Source organism: Serinus canaria, chromosome 17 (assembly GCF_022539315.1).
Source record: "Serinus canaria isolate serCan28SL12 chromosome 17, serCan2020, whole genome shotgun sequence".
NCBI lineage: Eukaryota > Metazoa > Chordata > Aves > Passeriformes > Fringillidae > Serinus > Serinus canaria.
In genome coordinates this window covers 9,735,433-9,760,441 of record NC_066330.1, presented here as the reverse complement: position 1 = coordinate 9,760,441, position 25,009 = coordinate 9,735,433, and the positions used below count along the sequence as shown (strand labels likewise).

Genomic DNA, 25,009 nt, shown 5'->3' with positions numbered 1-25,009 from the left:
GGTAATTAAAAATGCAGTATGATGGCTGTGGTTAGCCTTGTTGCCAATAATAATGATTAATGCCCTTGATTTATCCTGTGATCTTGTAATTTAGAGTTAGAATTAGTTCACACACATCATTTGTGTCTAATGCACAATTTCCTTTCCTAATCTCCTTTTCCAGCTTCTGGAATGTTCCATGAGTCCTGAGTTACACAGAGCACTTCTGGGGGGTGGTTGTGTTTTGTAGGCCCCTGCGATGTCCATCTCTGCACAGCTTCCTGCTTTCTAAATAATTGTTGTTGTTTCTATTCCTCACCAGCTCCACCCCAGCATCCTCACTGTGGGATTTTGGTTTTCCCATCCCAGGCAGGGGCTGTGTGGCTGTGGAGCTGAACCTGCTGTGCTCAGCAGGTGCTTGTTGATGAGCTGTGTTTTTCCCAGGCTCTGAGGTGGTTGTCAATTCTTTGGCCTAATTTCTGAGAGATGCTTCCCACTTGTGCCATTCCATGTGGTTCCAGGCTATTTCTCCTAAACAGCCACTTTTTCTCTCTGTCTTTTCCTGCTGTTGTTTTCCTGCTTGTTTCTGGCTTCAAATTTCATTATGTTGTCTCAGCCAGTAAGGCAGATTCCACCTAGTCCTCTTTTTTTTTTTCCCCCTTGTTTTTTTTTTTTTTTTTTTTTTTTTCTACTCAGGGCTGGATTCTCTGTCATTTACTGAAGCTCATTTTCCTGAGATTTCTCTTCTCTCTCAAGGACTGAATTACTCCTGTTAATTCCAGCTTACCTTTCTGCTTCCATTAACCCTTACCAGTCAGGGATCAAGACCCATCAGTGTATCATCTCATCATTATTTTTGGGTCCTTTCCAAATTTTTTTTTTCTCCTTTAAAGTCTATTATCTGTTCTCAACATTTTACAAGCTTTGTGATATTCCAGCATTTCATCTTCACAATTTGTCCTGAAGCCCAGGCTTTATGGCACTTCTGACTCCTGGGCCCATATTTAAAAGTGACATTGGAGAAGGGCTTTGAAAAGCATCAGGTTTCTTCTATTGGTTCATTTTTGCTTTGAATTCTAAGAGAAAGAAAAACTTTTAATACAATAGAATGTAGTTCTTTTTACCATTTTAGTGTAAATTCTGTGTTCATAGTTCCACAATGTTCAGAATTCTCCTTTACCTGGAATCTCAGAGGAATTATTTTTGTCTTAATTTGTTCATTTTTCTCTTACCTTACAGGCTAGGTGAAATTTGACAAGAACTCCTGTTATTCTCCAAAATTTCATTCTTCTTTTCCTGTCACATGTGTTTCTCCTTTTCCTCTGTGCTGCCTTGGAACACTCTGTTTTTTCTCAGTAATTAATGCGAGGGTGAAGCAGAAAGCACGTGGTCCATGGTTGTCATGAGGCAAAGAGCACAGCAATGGAAGGAGCCCAGGGTGGAGAATTGAGTGGTGGATTAAATCCTTCCCATGTCACTGCAGGGCAGGAGCCTTTCTTGGGCTGCTGCCATGAGAACATGGCTGGCTGTGGATGCAGGGCAAGCCCAGGGGTGGCACCAGCTGGGGGTGTGGTGGATCCAGGGCTGATCCATGGAATGTGCCTGCAGTGCTCTCGGCGTGCAGCTCCTGGAAAAGGGGAATCAAGTTGTCACCAGGATCTCCTGGGGGAATGAAATCAGGATCTGTGCTACCAGTGGCTCTCTCACATTTTCTGCTTCTGTAAATTTCACACTTTGGAGGCTCAATCATATGCACTTGCCAGAGAAGCAGGAAAGCTTTGATTTTTATTTGGTCTTGCCAGCTAAGCTGAAAATCCCATTGCAGCCACATCCCCAAGAATATCTGCAGAAGCTTCAGACTTTCACAGAAACTGCTTAGCCCTTATTTTTACACTTGGTGAGCTTTCTAGGAAAGAATCCTCAAAGTCCCTCCAGAAACCTCTGTTGTGCAGAGCTTTGGATTTTAATTTCCCAGTACCAGGCATGTGCCAAACAGAAGATCAGGGATGTAAATGCCCACGTGAGAGGAAGGAAACTGGGCTGATAATGGGAAAAAAAAACTCTTTTCTCTTCTCCTCCTAAGGGTGGGCCTTACCTTCTGTGGTAATTCTCTTGTAGAAGCTGCATGGAACTGAGGGACATGAGAGAACTCCAGGTGGAAAGAGAAGAAACCTGTTAGTTTGCATTTTGAATGCATTAAGTATTAAGAAATGTATTATGAGGGAGGAAAAGAGTAAGTGGCTTTTATTGATGACAGCAGACAGCCTGTGTGGGAGGAGACTCTGAGGGCTAAATAAGCTTGTGGAGTAAAACCATGCAAGATTTTTAGGGGCTTTATTTAACTTTTGAATCTGCTGAGAAGGGGGATAGGGCTGGGTGTTTTCCATGTGTCTGTTGGTATCTTGCTTGGGATGGCATGGAAAAATCACAGCAAGAGAAGAGGATCAGGAGAGAAAAGCTGTCCTGCTTTTTGGTAATGGTGTTTGCTGGCTGGATCTTTAAGTGTTGTAAATGTAAGAGCAAGTGTTTTGTGTTCAGTTTAATTTACCATGTAGACATTCAAGTGCAGGTGTGTGAGTGGGGTGAATTCAACATGAAATTGGGATATGTGCCTGTGGATCCCTGCTCTTTCAGGGCTTTTAGGCTTCATTATTGCAAAAGCAGTAATTGGAGCTCTGGGTGAGGAGAGCAATATCCATGGGAAGCTCCCTGTGTGCTGCACTGTCCCACAGTCCCTGGCAGCTCTGGGGCTCTGGCTGCAACAGTGGCACTGATGAGGAAGAGTTCTGGTGTTGGAGAGACTTCAGGGCAGGTTCTGTGCCCCATCCAGGCAGTGCAGAGCTCCTGGGGAGGCTGCTTTTGTTGTCAGTCTTGGACTGTGGATCTCTGCTTGGGCTTTCTGTGATTCTGCAGGGTTGCAGTGGTCCACAAGAGCTGTAATCCAGGTAGGGAACAAGGAGTGGCAGTGCTCCTTCCGTATCTTTCTCTCTTCCTCAGTTATTTAGGGGTGAGGTTAGATACACAGCTGACATGATTTGTGCTCAGAGAGCACAAAAAGGAGATTTTCTTACCAGTCTGGCACCTTCCTTGTGAAGGGAACGTGGATGCAGAAAACTCAACAAGGAACCTCAGGAGGTTCCAGGAGTGCTGGAGCTGCCCCTGGGTCAGGAGAACCCCCAGGACCAACCCAGGCTGGGATGAGCAGCTGGAGCAGCCCTGGAGAGGGACCTGGGGGTGCTGGGGGTGAGAGCTGGAGCTGCCCCAGCCCTGAGCCCCTGCCCTGGGCTGAGCCCAGCGTGGGCAGCAGGGCAGGGGGGATTGTGCCCCTGTGCCCTGTGCCCAGGTGAGAGCCCACCTGCAGAGCTGCCCCAGGCCTGGCCCAGCCCAGGGAGGAGCTGGAGCTGCTGCAGAGATCCAGAGGAGGCACCAGGGGGATCAGAGAGATGGAGCAGCTCTGCTGGGAGGAGAGGCTGGCACAGCTGGGATTGTTCACCTGGAGAGGAGAAGCTCTGGGGGGACCTCAGTGTGGCCTTGCAGGGCCTGAAGGGGCTGGCAAGAAACATGGAGAGACAATTTACAGGGGTCTGGAGTACCAGGACACAGGGAATGGCTCCCATTGCCAGAGGGCAGGGCTGGATGGGAGATTGGGAATGAGGAATTGTTCCCTGGCAGGGTGAGCAGGCCTTGGCACAGGTGCCCAGAGCAGCTGGGGCTGCCCCTGGATCCCTGGCAGTGCCCCAGGCCAGGCTGGACATTGGGGCTTGGAGGACTCTGCTTGTCCATAAGAAGGTGTCATGCAGCTCCCTCACCTTTCTGTGTGCCCTTCTCATGCTGGGGCTGCAGACACAAATTGACTGCTTTGTGAGATGTTATTTCTTTTCGGTGAAGTAACTGTTTTTTAGTAGTCTGCCCTTGATGCTGCACAGGGAAGACGAGCTGCCCTAAGAGGCAGAACAACCTGACACGTGTGTGATCCATTCACCCCTGGGAGTGCTTCAGGAGGTATTTGAGTGCTCACTCCCACAGTGACAGGGTGAAGTAATCTTCAGTCTAAAAAGAAGGAGAAATTAGACATTCCTGAGCAATTCCCAGGTGTCTGTGAGAGTGATTTTTGCTCGGCCTCACAGTGGAGTTTGAGGTTGTCCTGGCAGAACCTTTTCAGTTTTTCAGTTTGAGGAACATACTGAATTTCATGGTGTCTTTATTGTTAGAGACTTTTAAGCATGACTAAAAACATTCAGTGTGAAGATAGGGAGTTTTATTAGAAGATATTTCAGCTCTTTGTGGTCCTTGCAAGAGGGAAAGGGAATGTTTGAAATGCAGAGCAGGTGTTTTATTTTTAAGCACCTCAGACTTTACATATAAAAAGATTCTGATGTGATATGTGGGGGAAACTGAGCCACAAGCAAGCGCCTGAGATGGGCAGAGCAGCAGGGAGGGAAGGTCTTGAGGACAGGATGAACATTGTCCTGAGTCAGGAGAGACCTGTGTGAGGGGGAAATGAGGAGGGTGGCTCATACACAAGAGCTCACATGGCTCCTGTCCATCTTGCTGCTCTGGGAGACAGCAGGACTGGCACCCTGCTCCTAGGACAGTGCCAGCTCTGAGTGCCATTTCATTGGGGCTGGGGGTGGCCTGGCAATTCCTGCCCAGCTGCACTGGGGTGTGGTGCCTGTAGGCAGCTGTTCCTGTTGTGGGGACTCTCAGTAACTCTTTGGTTTTTCCTCAGGATCATGAGGGAGCAGCCCAGTGTGGTGCTGGGGGTGGCCCACAGTGTTGTCAGGAGAATGTCCCCCTTTGTCAGGCAGATTGATTTCGCCCTGGACTGGATGGAGGTGGAGGCTGGACGAGCTGTTTACAGGTGAGATGTGGACAAAATTGTGTGTTTGTTGAAATTTTCCTGCTTCATGAGCTGTGCTCCCTTGGGGATGTGGAAATTGAGAACCTCAGGCTGTATTTATCAACCATTCTATTGGGTTTATTTGTTTGCCTATTTTGAGATCATTTTCTTTCTTCAATCTCTTGTCTCTACATGTTGCTAAATTATTTTATATTATTCCTCATCTTTTGTGTTGTCTTGGCAAGCTGTTTAAGTGATAGCATTGATTAAGACACAGTTCCATGTTCTGGTGGTAGTTTCTGCACTGTTGAGGGCATGAAGATCTATTGCTCAGAGGTTTTCAACCTTTCTGAAACAAACAGCAAAACTCAAAGGTAATTCACTTAGGCTTATTCAGCAGTAAATTGAAAATAGGAATTTTGTGTTTAAGGGGCAAAAGTTACCTTGGGAAAACTTAGTTTTATGGATATGTACTAGGATGCAATGGAGCTGTTATGTGGTTGCTGCAGTGGTGGGAGAGTAACAGTCTAATTAGAACATGATCTGTATAATTGTAATTTTCATAACCATACCTGCAGCACCAATGCCAATTTAAGTTTTGGATTACTCTGTACATCAAAACACTCCTAGCAGTCAATATCTTGTTAAAATCTTCTGGAATTCCTTGCATTTGTTTTAACTCTACCACCAGAATTATGACATTCCCACCAGCACTCCTGATTGTGCCAGCAAAAAAATTTTGGTAGACAAAGGTGTGTGCACCAAATCTGGAGCCACCTGGGGGTCTTGTCTTTGACCTGCAGAATTCCTCTGCACATCCACATTGACCTTGCAGTGGGAATGAGCTCCTGAGTAGCCAGCCATGAGCCTGTGGTGTCCCCTGGGGCCTGCCCCACCCTGGTCATGCCCTGCCAGTCCTAGCATGGAACCCCAGACTGGCCTGGGTTGGGAGGGACCTTAAAGCTCATCCAGGGACACTTTCCACTGTCCCAGGCCGCTCCAAGCCCTGTCCAGCCTGGTCTAGGGCACTGCCAGAGATCCAGAGGCAGCCACAGCTGCTCTGGGCACCCTGTGCCAGGGCCTGCCCACCCTGCCAGGGAACAATTCCTTCCCAAGATCCCACCTAACCCTACTCTCTTTCAGTTTGATGCCATTCCCCCTTGTCCTGTCACTCCTTATCTCAGCTATCTGTGCACAGCCTGTACATTTACACATTAAACCCATTTCCAGTCACCTTTTAACAAGTTCCTGCTCCGTTTCTCATTTGCTCATTAAACATCAATTAAACACTTTCCTGCATCTTCCAAGCCAGGCAGAGAAAATCCACAAACTTATCCAAAACCTCCAGATGCATTTGCTGAGCAGGGACTATTCCTTTATCAGACAGGATGACCCCTGTGTGGGGAGAAATGATACATCTGACTCCATCTTATCAGAAGGCTAATTAATTACTTTATTTTACTATATTATTCTATATTATATTACACTATATTACATTGCATCTAAACTGAATTTGCCAAGCACTCCAGTGCACTGAACTGCGCAGTCTCATGACTGGCAGCTGACAGTCCCAACACACAGACACACACACACAGACACACAGACACACACACACACTTGGCCTTTGTCTTGATTTAGGGCAAATTTGGAAGAAAACATCCCAAGGGGGCTTCTCCAGAAAGCAAACCCACACAGCCTCTCCCCCCATCTGGTTCAGGAAGGATTCCTTGGAGAAAAGTGGAAAGAACCTGTTTATTTAACAGGCACAGCACCTCCAAAGACACAAAATGAACAATACCAGGTGACAGCACTCTGTCACTGCTCTGAAAAGGATGACAAATTCAGAAAGTCTCTCCTGGGGTGGTCGCTCTGTTATCAGTCCCTCCAGCACTGGGGCAGCTGCTGCAGCCACAAGGTGCAAACTCTGGGTGTTCCTAGGTCCCAGTCTGGATCAGGCTCGAGTGGGTCCAAAAAAGGGAAAGGAAAAACAGTCCAGGGAAAAATTCGGACTGCTCAGCTAAACTAACTAATGAGCAGAAGCAAAAAGCAAGAGCAAAGCAGAAGCAAGAGCAAAGCAAAAAGCCAGAGCTGCACTAGGTACTGCCCCATGTCTGTGTCCCACCAGCCGTGGGGGAGCAGCTGATAACAAAACCAAAACAAAACATTTGCTCTCCAGAGCCAGTCTTGAAGGCACAGAACACAATATCCAGCATGAACAGAACACAGGAATGGGGATACAAGCATCATAACATCACCCTAGGACAGCCCTGATAGGCCAAGGAAACAAAACACCATCACTCTGGGTAAACAGTCTCCACATTGCATTCTACTTTGACACAAATACAGGCACAGCAAATGAGATAAGAATTGTTTTCCCTTTCTCTGAGGTTCAGAGAATGTGAAACCCAGAAATATTCTTGGGAAGAATTGTGCCTTGCTTTTCTCTGTGAAGAGAAATGTGACGCCATTCCTTGATGCTGGTTGTTGGTTGCAGTCTGGCTGTGCCAATCCTTGATGCTGGTTGTTGGTTGCAGTCTGGCTGTGCCATTCCTTGATGCTGGTTGTTGGTTGTAGTCAGACTGTGCCATTCCTTGATGCTGGTTGTTGATTGCAGTCTGTCTGTGCCAATCCTTGATGCTGGTTGTTGATTGCAGTCTGGCTGTGCCAATCCTTGATGCTGGTTGTTGATTGCAGTCTGGCTGTGCCATTCCTTGATGCTGGTTGTTGGTTGCTCTCCCTGCAGGCAGGGGGACAAGTCTGACTGCACGTACATCGTGCTGAACGGCCGCCTGCGCTCCGTGCTGCGCATGGACGACGGCAAGAAGCACCTGACCGGGGAGTACGGCCGGGGGGACCTCATCGGAGTGGTGAGAGGGGCCTGTCCCTGGGAATTGGGGTTTGCTCCATGCCAAACACTCTCAGTGCTGCTCCCATCCCTTGGGCAGCTTTAGGGCTTCCAAAGTTGAAAATGTGGGAAACTCCTTTCAGCCTGGGAAGTTTTTATAGCGGTTGGCGAATGGGGTTGAAAAGAAAGATAAACCCAAAAAAGGTTGTGTCCTGCCCAGTGCTCCTCTGTGCCATGGGTTACTTTCCTCCCCTTTCCCATTCCGGCCTGTTAAATTGGGGCTGGAATAATTGCAGGAATGTGCACTAACTGGGGATTTGAATAAACTTAGTGCCATAGGAGAAGTCAGTTTGGATGAGCCCACCCCAGATGTGTCTAGTCCAACCTCCTCAGAGTTAGCAGAGCTGACTTCAAAGCTTTTTCAGGTTTTTCAGGGAGTGTGTGATTATCATAACTATTAAAGCAACTGTTCATTTCAAAATTGTAGTATTTATCCATGTTTAATTTCTCTCTTATGTTCATTTTTTCTTTCTCAGACCTAGTTTTGTTTCTCAGACCTAACAGCAGAAATAGGAGTCATAAATATGTGTGGCTTGTTTGATTTTTATATTTAAAATCAGAAGATTTCTGAAGTTCTGAGCTTGTTGTTCAGGCCCGTTGCTGCTTTCTGAGCTGAAAACTAAGCACTGAAAATGTATCTGTCTATAGGCAGAATTAGCATAGCTCTGAAATTAGCATAGCTCCCATTCCCATGTGAATTGGGATTAATTCTATGGGAAGAAATTCCTTTTTAGAGGAATGAAGGGGAAAGAGGAGTCTGAGAAAGCCCTTAGAAAGCTGATCCAAAATTTTGGTTCTGGTGGTGCTCCCAGCAGAGACAGGTCTGGGCTGGGCTGCTGCTTGCCCCATATTTGATATTTCCATGTGCACAGGGTTTAGGGATCTCTTCCCACACTCAGTGCTGCTCTGGCTGAGGGGTTGTGTTGGCTTGGGATTGTGTTTGGAGAAGCAGGTCCCTGCTGGAATGTGCTTCTAACACAACTTTTATTTGTTTTTTTTCCTTTCTTTGGGATACTTATTAAAGGTAAAATGACATGGTTTGACAGGAACTGAAGCTGACATCTTTTGTAACTAATCACAATGGTGTGAGGCCTTTCGGTGTGTGAAGAGGGGATTGTCAATGTCACATCCAGGCATTTTCCTGCTTTCCTCTGCCTGTGGTGTTCTGCAGCTTTTCACTGTCAAGCTCCTGGAGTTTTGCAGAGTTCCCAGGTTAAAAACAGACCTGTTCTACTTTGAGAGCAGTTTTGAGTGACAGGGCAGCATATGGTGCTCAGAGGGTGGGCAGGCCCTGGCACAGGGTGCCCAGAGAAGCTGTGGCTGCTCCTGGATCCCTGGAAGTGCCCAAGACCAGGTTGGATGGAGCACCCTGGGACAGTGTAATGTGTCCCTGCCCATGGCAGGGGTGGCACTGGATGGGCCTTCAGGTCCTTTCCCACCCAAGCTTTTTTACAATTCAGTGGTTCTATGAAATGTCCTAAACTCCACCTTTCTGAGCAAGGCTGTGCTGGTTTTTCCAGGCTGGCCCAGCTGTTTCTCTGGGCAGCAAGGAGGAGGTGGGTTGGTGGAAGAACTGGGCTGTGTTTGCTGTAGCAGGGCCCTGTTTGCAGTGAGTGCCCAGGCAGGGCTACAGAAATACCCGTGCAGTTTGTGCCTAAAGCTCAAGTCACTGTTTTGGATCGTGAATCACGTTGGAGACTTCAGTGACTCTGTGGACGTTGTCATCTCCTTCCTGCCCACAGCTCCCAGCCCCACTGACTCACTCTGCCATTTGTTGGAAGTGTCTCCATGCTCTGGCTGCCTTTTGCAAACATGGGGGAGGATCTGTGAAGAATGCCAGCATTATTTCAGAGGGCATTAGCAAAGCGATATTTTTGCTTTTAAAAAGTTTTGTTTATCCCCTTCTGTGGAATCTGTTATAAACCTTTAAAAACCTGCTGAAGGGTTGGTTTTTTTTCCCCTGACATTAACATAATTGGGGTTCTGGGTGCTTGCAGGGGATGAAAGCAGCAGTTGGTGTTGGTAATTTGTTTTTTGGTGAGCTGGTGGCTTGATCCTCCCTGAATGCCTCTAAGACCCTCCCGTGTCACCCCAACTGTGGGCACCAAGCAAACAGAGAGTCTTGCAGTTGATGGCTTTTTGTTTACTGCCTCTGTGTCAGAGCTTTCCAAATGCCACGTGTCATTTGCATAAGAGATGAGGCTCTGCCATTGCTGCTTGCAGGAGCAAAGCAGCACAGGATGAAGGCTTTCAGACAGGATGGTAATTTCCAAGCGTGTGCGTGCGCTCCCGGGGCTCAACTCGTGGCTCAAACTGTTTTGTTCCCTGCACTGACTCAATGGCATCTGTTTCTGAGGTCTGTCAATGCAGGGGGAGAAGAGCAGATTAGAAACTGAGGTTTCCTTCCCTGTGGAGTTCCTTGAGGAGCTGACAAGGACAGTTCTGTCAGGGGAAAAGGATCCTGACTCTCAGGGAGACTTTTTGGAGGGACACTGGCTATTGATGGGCAACTCCAATCACTGTTTTTGGGCAAAACTCACTTTAGAAACTTCCAAGGAATTTTTAAAGGACAATGATGAATCTGTTAAATAATTCCCTCCCTGTTGAAACGCAGCTGACATAAGTCTTGCTTTCTAGAGACTAAGTTTTGACTAATTTAGGGGAAATCTTTTAATTTGGTGGTCCATTGCTATAGATGCACTTAGGGAAAAATGTTGAAATGTGAATTTTATCTACCAGCTAAAGGGTCATGTTTCTTATATTATTATCATCATTTCTGCCATGCCCTGGGTGATCCCAGAGGAGATCAGAGGAGACATCTGTGTGTTGATGGAGTGGAAGGGCTTCTCTTCACCCAGCTACTTGTTTAAAATGCTTATCTTAGTCTCTCAGTTCTTTTTTTGATGCTGCTACTTTGGTTTTGATCTTGATTAAGCACTGGAAATTGTAGTTTTTACTCTTGTTCTCTTCACCTCATTAGCACTTTGTTGTGTGTGAGAGTGGATTCCTTTTAATTGGATTTTTGTGCCTGTCAATAGCAGGTGTTGGCCCAGGCTCTGAGGGTCTCTTGTTCCTGGCAGTGCTGCTGAGACTGGGGCAATTCTCCCCTGGTTTATTCCAAGCTGCAGGGCAGGTTGTCAGAGCTCAGGGTCACAACTCCAAGCATGTGTTGAGGTGGCTGTTCTTTGCTTTTTGCACTCCTGGGAGGACAGCAGTGGGTGAGGAGAAGGCAACAAACCCATCAGAGCCATTCCTCAGAGTAATCTGCTGCTGGATTGAAATTGTTTGTGCACTGCCCGTGCCCTTCAAACAGCTGCAGGGGATGGAACCTTCAATGCAATGAGGTTTTTATGCAAGGCCACATTTTGTCTTCATTGAGTTCTAAAGGATAATTGTGGTGTTGGGGAGATGCCTGAGTGCCAGACAGGTCTCAGGGGCCTCAGGGTTAACTCCAGGTACTTTCCAGAGCTGGGCTTTTAGGTGGTGTAAGCTGGGTTTACTGGTAACCCCTCCCAGGACTCTGTTGTGTGCAGGGTCTGATCCAACACCAGTCAGCTTTCCAAAATACCTGCAGAGGGGAGCAGCTGCAGCCATGTTTTGATTAATTCAGCACCTTTCCTCTTCTCTTTAGCAACCAGAAAGTCCCTCTTATCAGGAGGGCTGCACACCATGACTGCTGAGTGCAGAAAGTGCTGAACCAGTGCAGAGGCATTTGTGCACTGACTCTTGGAACACAGGGAGAAATTGCAGAGAAGAACCCTCAGCTGCCAGTGCTGCAGCACACTGGTCCTGCTGGGCAGGAAATCATCTTTTACATTCTTAGAAATAAAACATTTTAAATATTTTCAGATGTTAAGCTGTTTATCTAATTAAGACAGCTAAATGTCCGTGGCAGTTTTTCTTTCTGAAAAGTTGAAAGCCAAGAAGAATCTGTAAATGGCTTATGATTTCCTCAGGGGATTGGAGCATTGTCCTTTGGAAATGGCATACTGTTAGAAATCTTTAATTGCTGTGTAATCCTCAAAGGAATCACACAAAGGGAACTATCAGGATTACACTTGTCAGGCTTTTGTTCTTTATCAGTATTAATGTTATCAGGCAGCTCCAAACCAGCTGAATGTCACTGCACCCTCCACATTAAGGCTGCTTTGCTCTCCCTTTTTTAAACGTGCATTTTTTACCAATTCCTTATATTTTTGTGGTTTTGTCAAACCATGACTACTGCATTTGCTGAAGCTGTAAGACAGTACCAAGCTATTTCAGGTGGATTCAGATTATTGCCCCTCAGGCACACTGTGCACATACTATAGTTGAGGGAATTGGTGGTGGGTGAGGTTCAGGAACAGAGATGGAAGACATGGTCCTGAAAGGGATTGTTCTCTCTTTATCTTTTCCTCTCTCTCTCTTGCTAATATATTTCTAAAAATGATTATTTTCCTAGCAGCATCTTAGGTGTGAACTCATGTTTAAAACAACCAACAAAAGCAAAGCCAAAAAATCCAAACCATCCACTGAAACCCACAAACAGCAAACCCCAGTGTTTGCCAGCCCCAGAGGGAGGCAGGGGGAGCCTGAGGAATGAGTTCACATTTGCACCACTGAATTAGTGTCAGAATGAAATGAGAGGCTGTGTCCTGATTTCCAAGCCCATCTTGAGAGTGTTTTTGTTAAACTCAAATGGCAGAGGGCTTTATGTGCTGGACCATGTTATTTTTTTGAGAGTATGGGGAGCTCTGATGACAGATAGTGATGGAATTGTGACCTGCTGGGTTCCAGACAGGTGATTTCATGCATTGGACTGTCATTCCTTAGTATATTGGGTGTCTCCTTCTGCTTCCAGCTGAACTCTGTTTTGGTAATTGCAGCTATCAGCTCACTCTTGATACACATCCTGATCCTCTGCAGGACAGTTTTTCACTTCCCTTGCCTCCTTCCCCTTTCTCCCTTCCATTTTAAGGGATGCCACATGGAACTGGGCTGGCTGGGAACAGCAAAGGCTAAAATGACACCCCCTTGAACCCTGGAAAATGCACAAGGCCATTGAAAATTTTTGTTTTCCTTGATAGAACCTTTTTTTTTTCTTTTCTCTTTTTTTTTTTTTTTTTTGCAAGCATCATTAAATAAAAGCCACTGAGGGAGAGATAAAAGTGATCCTTGTCATCACCACCAGAATGCTTGGATGGCACTGAGTGGTGGGAGCAGAGTCCAGTGGAGGTGGCAGGAAGGATTTTTGGAGGAAGAGTCAGCAGTGGGAAGGGTCCATGATAAAAGTTCCAGCCAGTTTTGGGGCTCTTGTGTGAAGCTGAGTTGAAAGCAATTGGATCTCCCCCTTCTAGGAAGTATCTGAGCAGCTCATCATGGGTTGTTCTCTCTTTTTCTGTTCTGGAAGTTCACGTATCATTCACCCAAAGAGGAGCAGCCTGCCCAGGGCACTGCACTTGCAGATCCTCTTCCAACAGCCTGGAGAAGTGTGATGGTTTTGTTGGGTGTTTGGTGTGGGTGTGTCAGGTGGCTTCTGACAGGGTTTTTGGTGGTGTTTGGACTGTAATGTTGGGTTTAGGGCAGCACAACATGCATGAAAGTTCAAATCTCTCCTATAGCCACACATGTACAAGGAGTAAAACTGAAATACAGGAGGCTGGGCTTTTACCAATTCCCTTCCTAGCTTTAATCTTCCTTTTTTTTTGTTCCTTAATGATGTTCACAGCTGCAACAGGACTGTCATTGCACTGCTGCAAAGTGCAGGCTCAGTCCTTTGGGGAGAACCTGTGGGATGACTCCATCTGCCCTAATTACAAAGCACAGCAAGCTCAGCCTTGTTTCATTTTTACCTTTATTTTACATCTGCTCTTGCATATAGCCATGTACAGATACACAAGACTTCCATGCATGAGTGTGTGTAAGCCTTTCATGGCTTTTTAATACATTTATCTGTTAAAAAAAGGAGAGAGGGAGGTTTGGATTCTTCTTTGCACACAGCAAAAGGGCTGGATGTCCTCAGTCACGGGGTTAGCTTGGCACACAGGAGATTGCAGAACGTGGTTGTTAGAACAACTTTGAAGGGTACATGGTGTTCTGAGTTCATCCACTGGCACTGCTCCCACAAATAGCATCGATTTGCAGTTTGTCTGGTTGCTCTTCCCACTCATTCAGTGCTTCCAGCAGTGTCTCCTCCTTTGTCCTTTTCTGATACAAACAAGTTGATATTTCAGGTCCTTCTGAGCTGGGGCTGGAGCAAACACTGTTGGGATGAGCATCCCATGCTGCTCCAGGTGCAAATGAGCTGGAGAAGGCGTGAGGGCAGCGTGTTCAAGCCAAAAAATCAATGTTCCATGTAGTGATTGGTTGCCCTCGTGTAACATTGGTGATGTTGCCGCCAGCTTCAGTTGCAGCAGCAGCAGCTCCTGCCCTGGGCTGGACAGACACTGCTGTGACAATGCACAGGTGGCTCTTCTGTGCTCTTCCAGTGCTGGTGTTGGCCTTGTGATACAGGTGTGCTACCTGTCAGCTGCCTCACAGCTGTCCCTTCTCCAGAGCCCCCGAACTGGCAGCAGATGTCAGTGTTGGTGTTGCTTCTCCATATCCCTCCTTGGGTGTGTGTCCTTTCATCCCTGTCCTTTGTGTCCCCTCTGGGCTGGCCCTTCCCCAGCACCCTGGGCTGAGCTGGTGGCTCTGTGTAGAGCCTGGGCTGGGCTGGGCGTTTCAGGATGGAGGGAGGAGTTCTGGCAGATGGGCTCTCCAGAGGGGGGTGGCTGTCTGTGCTCCCCAGTGCCACCCAATTGTGTCCCTGTGAGCACAGGCCCTGCCTGCTCCCTTGATGCTCCTGGTGGGAGCCAAGCCTGTGCTGAAGAGAAGACAATACAAGGATCAGGCTCATTACCAGACACTGGTTGTGACTGTCTTGGAGGAGAATTTGGAAAATGAAGAGTTTCACAGAATGTCCAGGTTGGAAGAGACCTTCAAGACCATCGAGTCCAGCCCAGCCCCAACACCTCAACTCAACCCTGGCACCCAGTGCCACATCCAGGCTTTGTTAAACACACCCAGGGATGGGGACTCCACCCCTCCCTGGGCAGCCATTCCACAACTTTATCACCTTTCTGGAAAAACTTTTTCCTGATATCCAACCTGAATTTCCCTTGGCACAGCTGGAGGCTGTGAGCTCTGGTTCTGTCAGTGCTGCTGCAGACAGAGCCCAGCCCAGCTGAGCACAGGCACCTTTCAGGAGCTGTGAGAGGGATGGGGGCACCCCTGAGTCTCCTTTTCTCCAGGCTGAGCACCCCCAGCTCCCTCAGGGGTTCCTCTCAGGGTTTTTGTTCCCAGCCCCTCTCCAGCCTCGTTGTCCCCTCTGGATGCCCTCCAGGTCCTCAAGGTCCTTCCCAACCTGAGGGGCCAGAGCTAGACACAGTTTAAGCTGCACAATTTAATAATCCTTGGGGTCCTGACCTGCTTCTCAGGGTCTCCTTGTACCTGGTGCTTTCACTTGTGTGCTCTTACACAAGGGCCTGGAGGAGGTTTCCCGTGATGAGGAGAGATTGCTGCTTTTTGTGAGCTGGCAGCAAGGAAAAATCAATGGGAGAGGAAGAAATATGATGTGTGAGAGAATGACAGATTCTTGGTTGGAGTAGTGGCCGTAATGAAGAGGAACTGAAGACAGTGTATTACAAAATGGATGGGATGGGATGAGCCAGTGGTGTTAATGTGCTCCTGGCTGGAGGCTGAGGAGAACAGGCCTGTGGCTCAGAACATTTGCACTGGACATGTCTCCTCATGCACTGGTTCTGCTTGAAATCTCACTTGAAAACAAATAATCTCCACAAGAAACTACTTGGAAATAATCTGCATTTTTAGTGGCTGCTGACTGTGAGAAAAGTCACCCAACAGTTTGTTAAATTTGTCTGGAGAAGCAACATTTTCCTGCCAGCAAATTGCCTGCCCTACACCAGCCCCAGCTTGCTCCAGGAATTCTCAGAGACGCTGCAGCCTGAGCAGCAGAACTGTGCTCATCACACTGGGGCTGTGCACACACAAAAATTAAGCAAATAAAGTGATTTCTTGAATGCAGCTCAGAAAGGAATTTGTACTTAGAGCAACTGGCAGAATCTGCCACTTGCTGGTTTTCACTTCCCAACTTTGTAATTTGGAAAGCTGTGAAGAACTGTTAGGAATTGCTGTTGGAAATGAAGTCAAAAGAGGTCATGAGAGTATAAATTGCATTTCCCCTCCCCGTAGAAGATGTACAGCAACACTTTTTCTTCAGCAAGAACTTGTAAGGCAGCGTTGTGAATCATGTGCATCGTATGGGATGGAGGCAGCAAAACCTGGTTTTGTCACTGTTTGATACTGAGCTAAGAAAAGGTGTGGGAATCATGAAATTCCAGACTGGTTTGGCTTTAAAAGGGCCTTAAAACTCATCCAGTTCTACCCCTCTGCCCCTTCCACTCGATTGCTGAAAACCCCTCCCTATCAGAATTCACTGGAACAGTACAAAGAGCACAGGTGGATTTTTAGGGGCTTTTTTGGGGGGTCTGGGGTGTTTTTATTTGTTTTGTTATTGGAACAACAGAACCACAGCAATGCAGGAGGGCCCTCACCCACGGCCATATCATGGTCAGTTAGAAGAACCACAGAGTGTGTAACACTGGAAATGGTTCTGTGCTCTCCCATTCAAATATTCCAGCGTTTGAGACACTGCCCCTGTGCATTCCCCCAGATTAGAGGGAGTGGAAGTGAAGGCAGTGATGGCTGACAGATTTCTGAGGGTGGGCTGGAGATTGAGAGGGATTTTGAGGATGAGGAGCCAGGGGGTTGACCTTGGAGACAGGGGAGTGGTGGAGGGAATATTCAGCATTTTTGTAGGGCTGCTAAAACAAAGCACAGCAGGATTTCAGAGAGATGGAGTTCCAAGTGAAATTAGCACTGCAGTGTGGGCTTGCTGAGTTTATTGCATGAGAAAAAGCCAAACAACACCAGATAATGAGGAGGCAAAGAGAAGAGCAGCCAGTCCAGGCAGAGCAGAGGACGTGGTGGGCTCAGCAGTGAGGGAACTCCAGGAAAAGCAGAGGATTCTTGGAGGGACAGAGGAGCAACAACGATGGCAAATGCGGGAAACTGAGAGAGAAGCCCAGAAATGGGCAGTGAGCTGGAACTTACTTAGAAGCTTGTTAGGAAGGAGGAGGAGGAGTGGATGTGACATGAGAAGAACAGAGAGGTACAATTGCCTCAAGCAAGAGAAGGATTCTGTTGGCCTGAGCTGGAGGAGAAGTGGGAAAGATTCCACTGGTTCTTTTTTTACTGGAGCAAATGCTGTGCTCATGCTGGTGAGGTTGAGTGATGCTAATGGAAGTCTGGGAAGGAGCTCAAGAGAGAACCTTGGGTGATTATGAAACCAAATACATAAATAAACATTCTCTCCAGTCAGGTTCAACAAGATCTGAAAGATAATAATGCTATTTCTTGAAACATTCGGTTGTTAATGTTATCGTGGAGGTGGTTTTGTGTTGTTTGCTGCAGCTGTGGTGGGTGATCAGAATGTTAAATTTCTCTTTTTGTGACCAAGGAAATAATGCTACAGTCTTCTGATCACAAGTGGATTTTGTTCATTTTGAAGTTCAAGCTGGATCTGAGTCTTGTACTTTTACAAACTTGGAAAAGCAAGAAAACCTGTTCCAAAGGTTCACTGGGCAGAGGAGTGCAAGGATTTGAACGTGGTGAAAGGCAGAAATGATTTTAAATACTCAAATGGCACGAGACTTCTGGTTTTTCCTAAGCAAGAAGAAAAATATCCTTATTTCTGTACAGCTGATATCGCAAATGGTTTATTAAAATATACAAAGTGTTATTTTTCAGGGGAGAGCTACAACTCCATGTTAGAATGCTTTTGATCTCCAGAGGAGATGGAAATAGCCAAAACCAAGTGGGTTTGGCAGATTTCCATGTGCAGGAAGTCTAGAACCAGTGTAAAAAAGGCTCTAAAACCACAGGGTGTGAAGAGGGGAGAGTGTGGTGAAAGTTGAGAATCATCCTGCAGATGATCCAAATGAGAGCCCTCACACTCCAGTGAAGAGGAAGTATTTAATTACTTATTGAATCCCAGAATTATTTGGGTGGGAAGGGACCTTAAAGCCCATCCAGTGCCACCCCTGCCATGGCAGGGACACCTCCCACTGTCCCAGGCTGCTCCCAGCCCTGTCCAGCCTGGCCTTGGGCACTGCCAGGGATCCAGGGCAGCCACAGCTGCTCTGGGATAATTAATAAGTGAATAATGGGGACTATTAATAAATATCGAGATTGGGAACTCAGATGATTATACCCAAGGGGAGAGCACAGTTTGAATTTCCTTGTGTACAGTGTCTGGGACCCAGATATTTTCCATGCTGGAACATTGGGGTGTATTTAAATGAAAATATCAAAGATTTCCATATGTAAGAACAGTCCAAGGTCCAATTTCTATAATCACTTGGGATTTTCAGTCAGCACTTGCAGGGGTCTCTGGGACTGGTGGTGGTACAAATCTGGGTGTTTGGAAAAGGTCTCCCTGTGCCCTCTGCTCTGTCAGGAAGACAGAGTTACACTTGGGAGCTCAAAAACCCTCCCTGTGGCTGTGTTTAAAGTTAAAATTTAATTGCCTTTTCTACAAATTTACAAATTTCATCTTTTCTGAAAGGCTCAGGAGCCCCTTGGAGCACAGTTGGTTTTATGCACTCATATATCACAGAAATTGTGGCAAAGGATCTGGGACAGTTAGAGCGTTTTTCTCCTTGATCCAAATTAAACTCAGTCAGGAGCTGAGAGGAAAGGTTTTATTTTAACAGCTGAAACTCTTAACCTGCTTTCAGGAGGAGGAAGGTAAATTACAGAGCCAAGAACTTGTGATAAAAAGTTGGTGGTAGGGGAGGGAGATAAACCAGAACATCTTATACAGCCCTTTGGGGAGCCTTTAGAGGGTTTGTTTCTCCATAAATGTATGTACAAAGATGATTTTTTTTTTGCCCTTCTATAAAATTAGTTTAAAATGTGATGACAGAACAAAACATCCCTGGAACCTGGGCAAAAACAAAGGCTGGGGCTTGCAAAATGAAGGTGCTTTAAATTTCCCTGTGCAGTTTCCCATGCAGAGCAGTTGGTGCTGGTGAAATTCAAGTTAATATTGGCAAGTTGATCTCAGTTTTATGGATTAATGGCAAGTATTTGAGCTCAAGATATTTTGGTTGGCTGGATTATCCATTTTGTGAGCATGGAGCCTTCCAAGGAGGGATCTTGGTGGAAGTGGGATCACTGAGCTGTGTGTTTTCCACAAGGCATTATTATTATTATTATTATTATTATTATTATTATTATTATTATTATTATTATTATTATTATTATTATTATTATTATTATTATTATTATTATTATTATTATTATTATTATCTGGTGCTCATTTTGTGTGTCTGAGCCCATAGTACTGTGAGGAATTAATTGGTTCTGTTGGAATTTGCTGTCAACATAAGCTTTGAAAAAAATCCTGAAAGAAAGCCCCAAAAATCAATCAGACAAATAAAACCATCAACCCCCAACCTCTAAACAACTCAAAAATCTCTAAGCTGATATATTATTTATTTATTTTTCTAGTGGAAAATTAAAAATGCAAAGTCATGTTCACTTTGATTTGAAATCAAAAATCAAAAAGTGAGTAAATTGCATTTAGGGAGGGATTTTTCTGGTTGAGTTTTAACCTCAGTAATTACAGCTGCTACAGCAACAACCATTCTTTTGGAAATGGCTGATGTATGGATTTTAAGCCCAAAAAACCTTGTCTGCTGCTGGAACTCCCAGAATGGAGCACGAGGCTGTTCCTGAGCAGTTCAAGGTTGTGTCTCCAGGGTTGATAAGTCACTGCCATGTGAAGAGACTTCAGCAGGAAATTGCATTTCTGCATTTCCACACAGCACAAGAGGCAGTGGCAGGCCTGGGGCAGGTGGGGATTTGGGCAGCAGCTGCATTTTGCTTTTTTCACCCCAGATTGTTTTATATGGTGGCAGATTCTCTCCATAAAGGAGAAAATCTCTGTATAACTCTCTTTGTGTCACCATCTTCTTTATACTCCTACTGTCAATAAAATAGATGTTTCTAGGTGGAATAATTGGGCACTGCTCAGGTAGATGTGCTCTGGTGTGGATTTTCCTTGTCTGGACACAGCCCTGAGTGACTGCTTGAGCAGGGAGGTGGGGCTGGATGAGCTCCAGTGCTCCCTTCCAGCCTGAACCATTCAGGCATTCCTCTTTACACAGCACAAGCAAACATACATATGTTTAAGAAAGTTAAAATAATGGAAAAGCAATGCTCATTTTTGGCCCAAATGTGCTGATCTGCCCCTAGAATCCCAGGCTAGTTTGGGTTGGAAGGGACCTGCAACTTCATCTTGTTGCCACCCCTGTCATGGGCACTTTTCACCACCTCAGGTTGCTCAAGGCCCACCCACTCTGCTCTCACCCCTTTTATTTTTAGTTTTTAGGAAGTCTCAGTTATTTCAAGGTCATTGGTATTCAGCTTCCAGAAGTAAAATGGAAATGTTTCAGGGTGGCATTGAGGAAAGACAGCAGTAAAGAAATAGGCTTTTCCTGGCTCTTGGATGGCTTTGTCACCATTGGCACTGAGGGGTAGAAAGCTCTCAGGACTGCTGTGGTGCTGAGCTCACTCTGGGGGTTGTTCTGGCAGCTGTTGAAAGCAGCTCAGACAAAACTTTCCCTCTGGGGACTCCCTGGGGCTGTGGGTTCTGTTTCTGTCAGAAACTGCAGCTGCCCCATGGCAGAGGGATTTGGGCTGCAGAAATGGTTGTGGCAGCTGTGGTGCCTTGGGTGACACCTCTGGGACAGGCAGGGCTCTGCTCCAGGTGTGTGGGAGCAGCACAGGTCCTTGGGAAGGGTTCAACCCCTTGGTGCTGCTGTTTGGTGTTGGGTACAGGCTGGGAACTGTCCCTGGTGCTCTCTCTGTCCCTGTGCTCTGTCCCTGAAGCTGTCCCTGTGCTCTGTCCCTAGTGCTCTGTCCCTGTGCTCTGTCCCTGAAGCTGTCCCTGTGCTCTGTCCCTAGTGCTCTGTCCCTGGTGCTCTGTCCCTGGTGCTCTGTCCCTGATGCTCTGTCCCTGTGCTCTGTCCCTGTGCTCTGTCCCTGAAGCTGTCCCTGTGCTCTGTCCCTGTGCTCTGTCCCTGTGCTCTGTCCCTGATGCTCTGTCCCTGTGCTCTGTCCCTGTGCTCTGTCCCTGGTGCTCTATCCCTGTGCTCTGTCCCTGAAGCTGTCCCTGAAACTGTCCCTGAAGCTGTCCCTGTGCTCTGTCCCTAGTGCTCTATCCCTGTGCTCTGTCCCTGAAGCTGTCCCTGTGCTCTGTCCCTGATGCTCTGTCCCTGTGCTCTGTCCCTGTGCTCTGTCCCTGAAGCTGTCCCTGATGCTCTGTCCCTGTGCTCTGTCCCTGTGCTCTGTCCCTGGTGCTCTGTCCCTGGTGCTCTGTCCCTGGTGCTCTGTCCCTGTGCTCTGTCCCTGATGCTCTGTCCCTGAAACTGTCCCTGAAACTGTCCCTGGTGCTCTGTCCCTGGTGCTCTGTCCCTGGTGCTCTGTCCCTGGTGCTCTGTCCCTGTGCTCTATCCCTGAAGCTGTCCCTGATGCTCTGTCCCTGGGCTCTGTCCCGTGCTCTGTCCCTGAAGCTGTCCCTGATGCTCTGTCCCTGTGCTCTGTCCCTGTGCTCTGTCCCTGATGCTCTGTCCCTGTGCTCTGTCCCTGAAGCTGTCCCTGTGCTCTGTCCCTGATGCTCTGTCCCTGGTGCTCTGTCCCTGATGCTCTGTCCCTGTGCTCTGTCCCTGAAACTGTCCCTGAAACTGTCCCTGTGCTCTGTCCCTGATGCTCTGTCCCTGATGCTCTGTCCCTGTGCTCTGTCCCTGGTGCTCTGTCCCTGGTGCTCTGTCCCTGTGCTCTGTCCCTGTGCTCTGTCCCTGGGCTCTGTCCCTGGGCTCTGTCCCTGTGCTCTGTCCCTGTGCTCTGTCCCTGGGCTCTGTCCCTGTGCTCTGTCCCTGGGCTCTGTCCCTGTGCTCTGTCCCTGAAGCTGTCCCTGTGCTCTGTCCCTGTGCTCTGTCCCTGATGCTCTGTCCCTGGTGCTCTGTCCCTGGTGCTCTGTCCCTGTGCTCTGTCCCTGTGCTCTGTCCCTGGTGCTCTGTCCCTGGTGCTCTGTCCCTGTGCTCTGTCCCTGAAGCTGTCCCTGGTGCTCTGTCCCTGTGCTCTGTCCCTGTGCTCTGTCCCTGGTGCTCTGTCCCTGGTGCTCTGTCCCTGGTGCTCTATCCCTGTGCTCTGTCCCTGGTGCTCTGTCCCTGTGCTCTGTCCCTGAAGCTGTCCCTGTGCTCTGTCTCTGAAGCTGTCCCTGTGTTGCAGGTGGAGGCCCTGACCCACCAGCCCAGAGCCACCACGGTGCACGCGGTGCGGGACTCGGAGCTGGCCAAGCTCCCGGAGGGGGCCCTGATCTCCATCAAACGCAAATTCCCCCAGGTAAGGGAATTAAAAGCATTTTCCTGTCTCTCTCAAAGGGCATCTGGGAGGTTCAGGCTGCCTGTTAGCACCACATCCTCTGGGTTTTCTGAGTGATTGATGAATCCTGAGCAACCATCGCATGCTCCTTGTCTGCCTGAGCGGATCCATCCCAGACTTCCAGCAGCTTTCCTTGCTCTGTCCCCTCAGCAGCTGTAGCAGGTTTTTATTGCAGGGCTGCTTTGTGTATCTGGGAGGAGTTCTGCTTAAATGCAGGAAGTTAGCAAAGTGGAAATCACTTAGTGCTACTGATGGGAAATGGAAGTTTGGCTTCTAAAATCCCTTTAAAAATGTTATTCATTCCTCCTCCTCCTCCTGGGGATCAGTCCACCCTTGGCTCTCTGTACCTTTATTTCCACAGTTTTGATATTTGGGAGGTGGGTTCCCTCTTCCTGCCATTTTAGGTTTTCAGTCCTCATTCTGCAGCTGCCAAATCTGTCTGCGTCCTGAAGACTCTGATTGCTCCCTTTGAATCCATCAGCTCATCCATCTTCTTTAATTCACTTGACATTATATCTCTCTCCTGCAAATTTGGAGACTGACGGACTTGAAATTTAATTCTTTTGTCCCTAAGTGCATCAGGGACATTATACTAAGCACTAAATCATTGCATTGGCCTTACAGGCAATTCTTTAATGCTGTTACTTCACATTATTTCTGATTTGTCATTTTGCTGTCTTGAAGACCTAGGCTTTTTTTAAAATCAGAGTTCTTTTAAAAAATCCTGCAAAAATCATAAACCTGATTTAAATACTTGTATTCTCTTGTTTTCCTAGCACTTATAATAACTTTTTAAAAAAACTGTACAATATAAAGCCTCAATTCAGGCATTTTCATAGTACCAAAATGGTGGAGTTTTATCTGTGTTATTGCCAGGAGAATTTAATTATGGCAATAAGTGTTCAGAAGTTATGTCAGTGAAAAATAATCTTTCTGGTTTCCCTGTAAGGATTATTTTTGCTGAAGTGTTTCTGGACTTCTGTTGGGGATTATTAAGGCACTTTTGGTCCCTGGAGCTCACTTGAACAGACCTGTGAGTTTATTCCTCTCTATTTAATGTGATTCCCTGCCCAGGTTCATGAACTGGGAGCTCAGTACAGAGCTCCCCACAAACTGGGGACATGCCAAACATGTGGCATCCACTCTGGAGCTGCTGTCAACCATCCCTGTCCTTGTGACTGATCCAGGGGGGAGGGAATGACCCAGGGAGGACTCAAGCCCACCTTTCTGTTTGTGTGGTGGGTGATTTGAAATGTAACTGCCAAACATACAGACTGTAAATTTCCAGTGTCTCAGACTGGTTTGGGTTGGAAGGGACCTTAGAATTTATCCTTCCCAGCCCTGCCATGGGCAGGGAACCTTCCCCCAGACCTGCTTGCTCCAAGCCCATCCAGGCTGGCCTAAACACTGAGCACTGCTCTGCACTAAGGCTGGGTTCTAATTCTGCCTCTTTATCTGGGGCAGGAATTTATTTCAGTGTCTCTCTTCCCTTTCTGCCAGCTGGCAGAGCTGTTTTCCCCTGAACAGTGATCTCTGTGGAGCTGTGAATCTCTTTGCTTTGCAGTTAAAATTGAGCTTGAGTGTTACATTTATAGCACAATTCAAAACATTTATTTGTAATAGAATTCAAATGTCTTCCCATGTATAAAGAGTAAAGCCCATCAGCCTCAAATTCCTGACCTTTTTCAGTATGGAATCAGTTTTCTCTACACTTGCCTATAGTCTGGCTAATTAGTTGCAATGAAACAAAATGCTAAAATAGATATTTTACGGAAATGTGTTGCAACACAGGTTGTTAGAAAGATACATTCGTGCTGCTGTTTGAGGTCTCACAATTCTAAGTAGATGTTAAACTGGTATGAGATGTGAGAACTTGCATTTTTTTTTTCTATGGGATTGTTTTAGAACCCTACTAGAAATAGAAAGAGTAACATAAGACTGACTTTCTGTAGGTTATTTATGCAGTTAATGCCTTAAGACTGTCTTAAAAACTTAAGGTAAAATATTTTAATATGATTTCAGAGTCCTTGTGTGTTCATGTTTTTTGTCTGTTAAGTCCATCAGGAAATGCTTTGGGTTGGAAGGAACTTTAAAGCCCATCCAGTGCCACCCCTGCCCTGGCAGGGACACTTCCCACTGTCCCAGGCTGCTCCCAGCCCTGTCCAGCCTGGCCTTGGGCACTGCCTGGGATCCAGGGGCAGCCCCAGCTGCTCTGGGCACCCTGTGCCAGGGTCTGCCCACCCTGCCAGGGAACAATTCTTAATTCCCAATCTCCCATCCAGCCCTGCCCTCTGGCAGTGGGAGCCATTCCCTGTGTCCTGTCCCTCCATCCCTTGTCCCCAGTCCCTCTCCAGCTCTCCTGGAGCCCCTCCAGGCCCTGCAAGGCCACACTGGGGTGTCCCCAAAGCTTCTCCTCTCCAGGTGAGCAATCCCAGCTGTGCCAGCCTCTCCTCCCAGCAGAGCTGCTCCATCCCTCTGATCCCCCTGGTGCCTCCTCTGGATCTCTGCAGCAGCTCCAGCTCCTCCCTGGGCTGGGCCAGGCCTGGGGCAGCTCTGCAGGTGGGCTCTCACCTGGGCACAGGGGCACAATCTCCCCTGCCCTGCTGCCCACGCTGCTTTGGGTGCAGGTAAGAGAGGAAGGACAGAAGTGATGGAGCAAAACTACAGGGTAGAAAATTGGGAGACAGCTAGAAGAGCCAAATAAACTTTAAAGGATTTTACTGGAGAGAAGTGCT

The 25,009-nt window shown here is 47.2% G+C and overlaps 1 protein-coding gene across 2 annotated transcripts in view; it reads left to right on the top strand.

Moving 5' to 3' along the window:
• The window catches only part of PNPLA7 (patatin like phospholipase domain containing 7), a 132,212-nt gene that overhangs the window by 34,415 nt on the left and 72,788 nt on the right, over window positions 1-25,009 (top strand). For both annotated transcript variants that reach the window (XM_050980884.1, XM_018917841.3), the window contains exons 18-20: window positions 4,709-4,840; window positions 7,563-7,686; window positions 22,122-22,235. In XM_050980884.1, coding sequence (XP_050836841.1) covers window positions 4,709-4,840; window positions 7,563-7,686; window positions 22,122-22,235 — 370 coding nt within the window. The remainder of the gene's footprint in view (window positions 1-4,708; window positions 4,841-7,562; window positions 7,687-22,121; window positions 22,236-25,009) is intronic.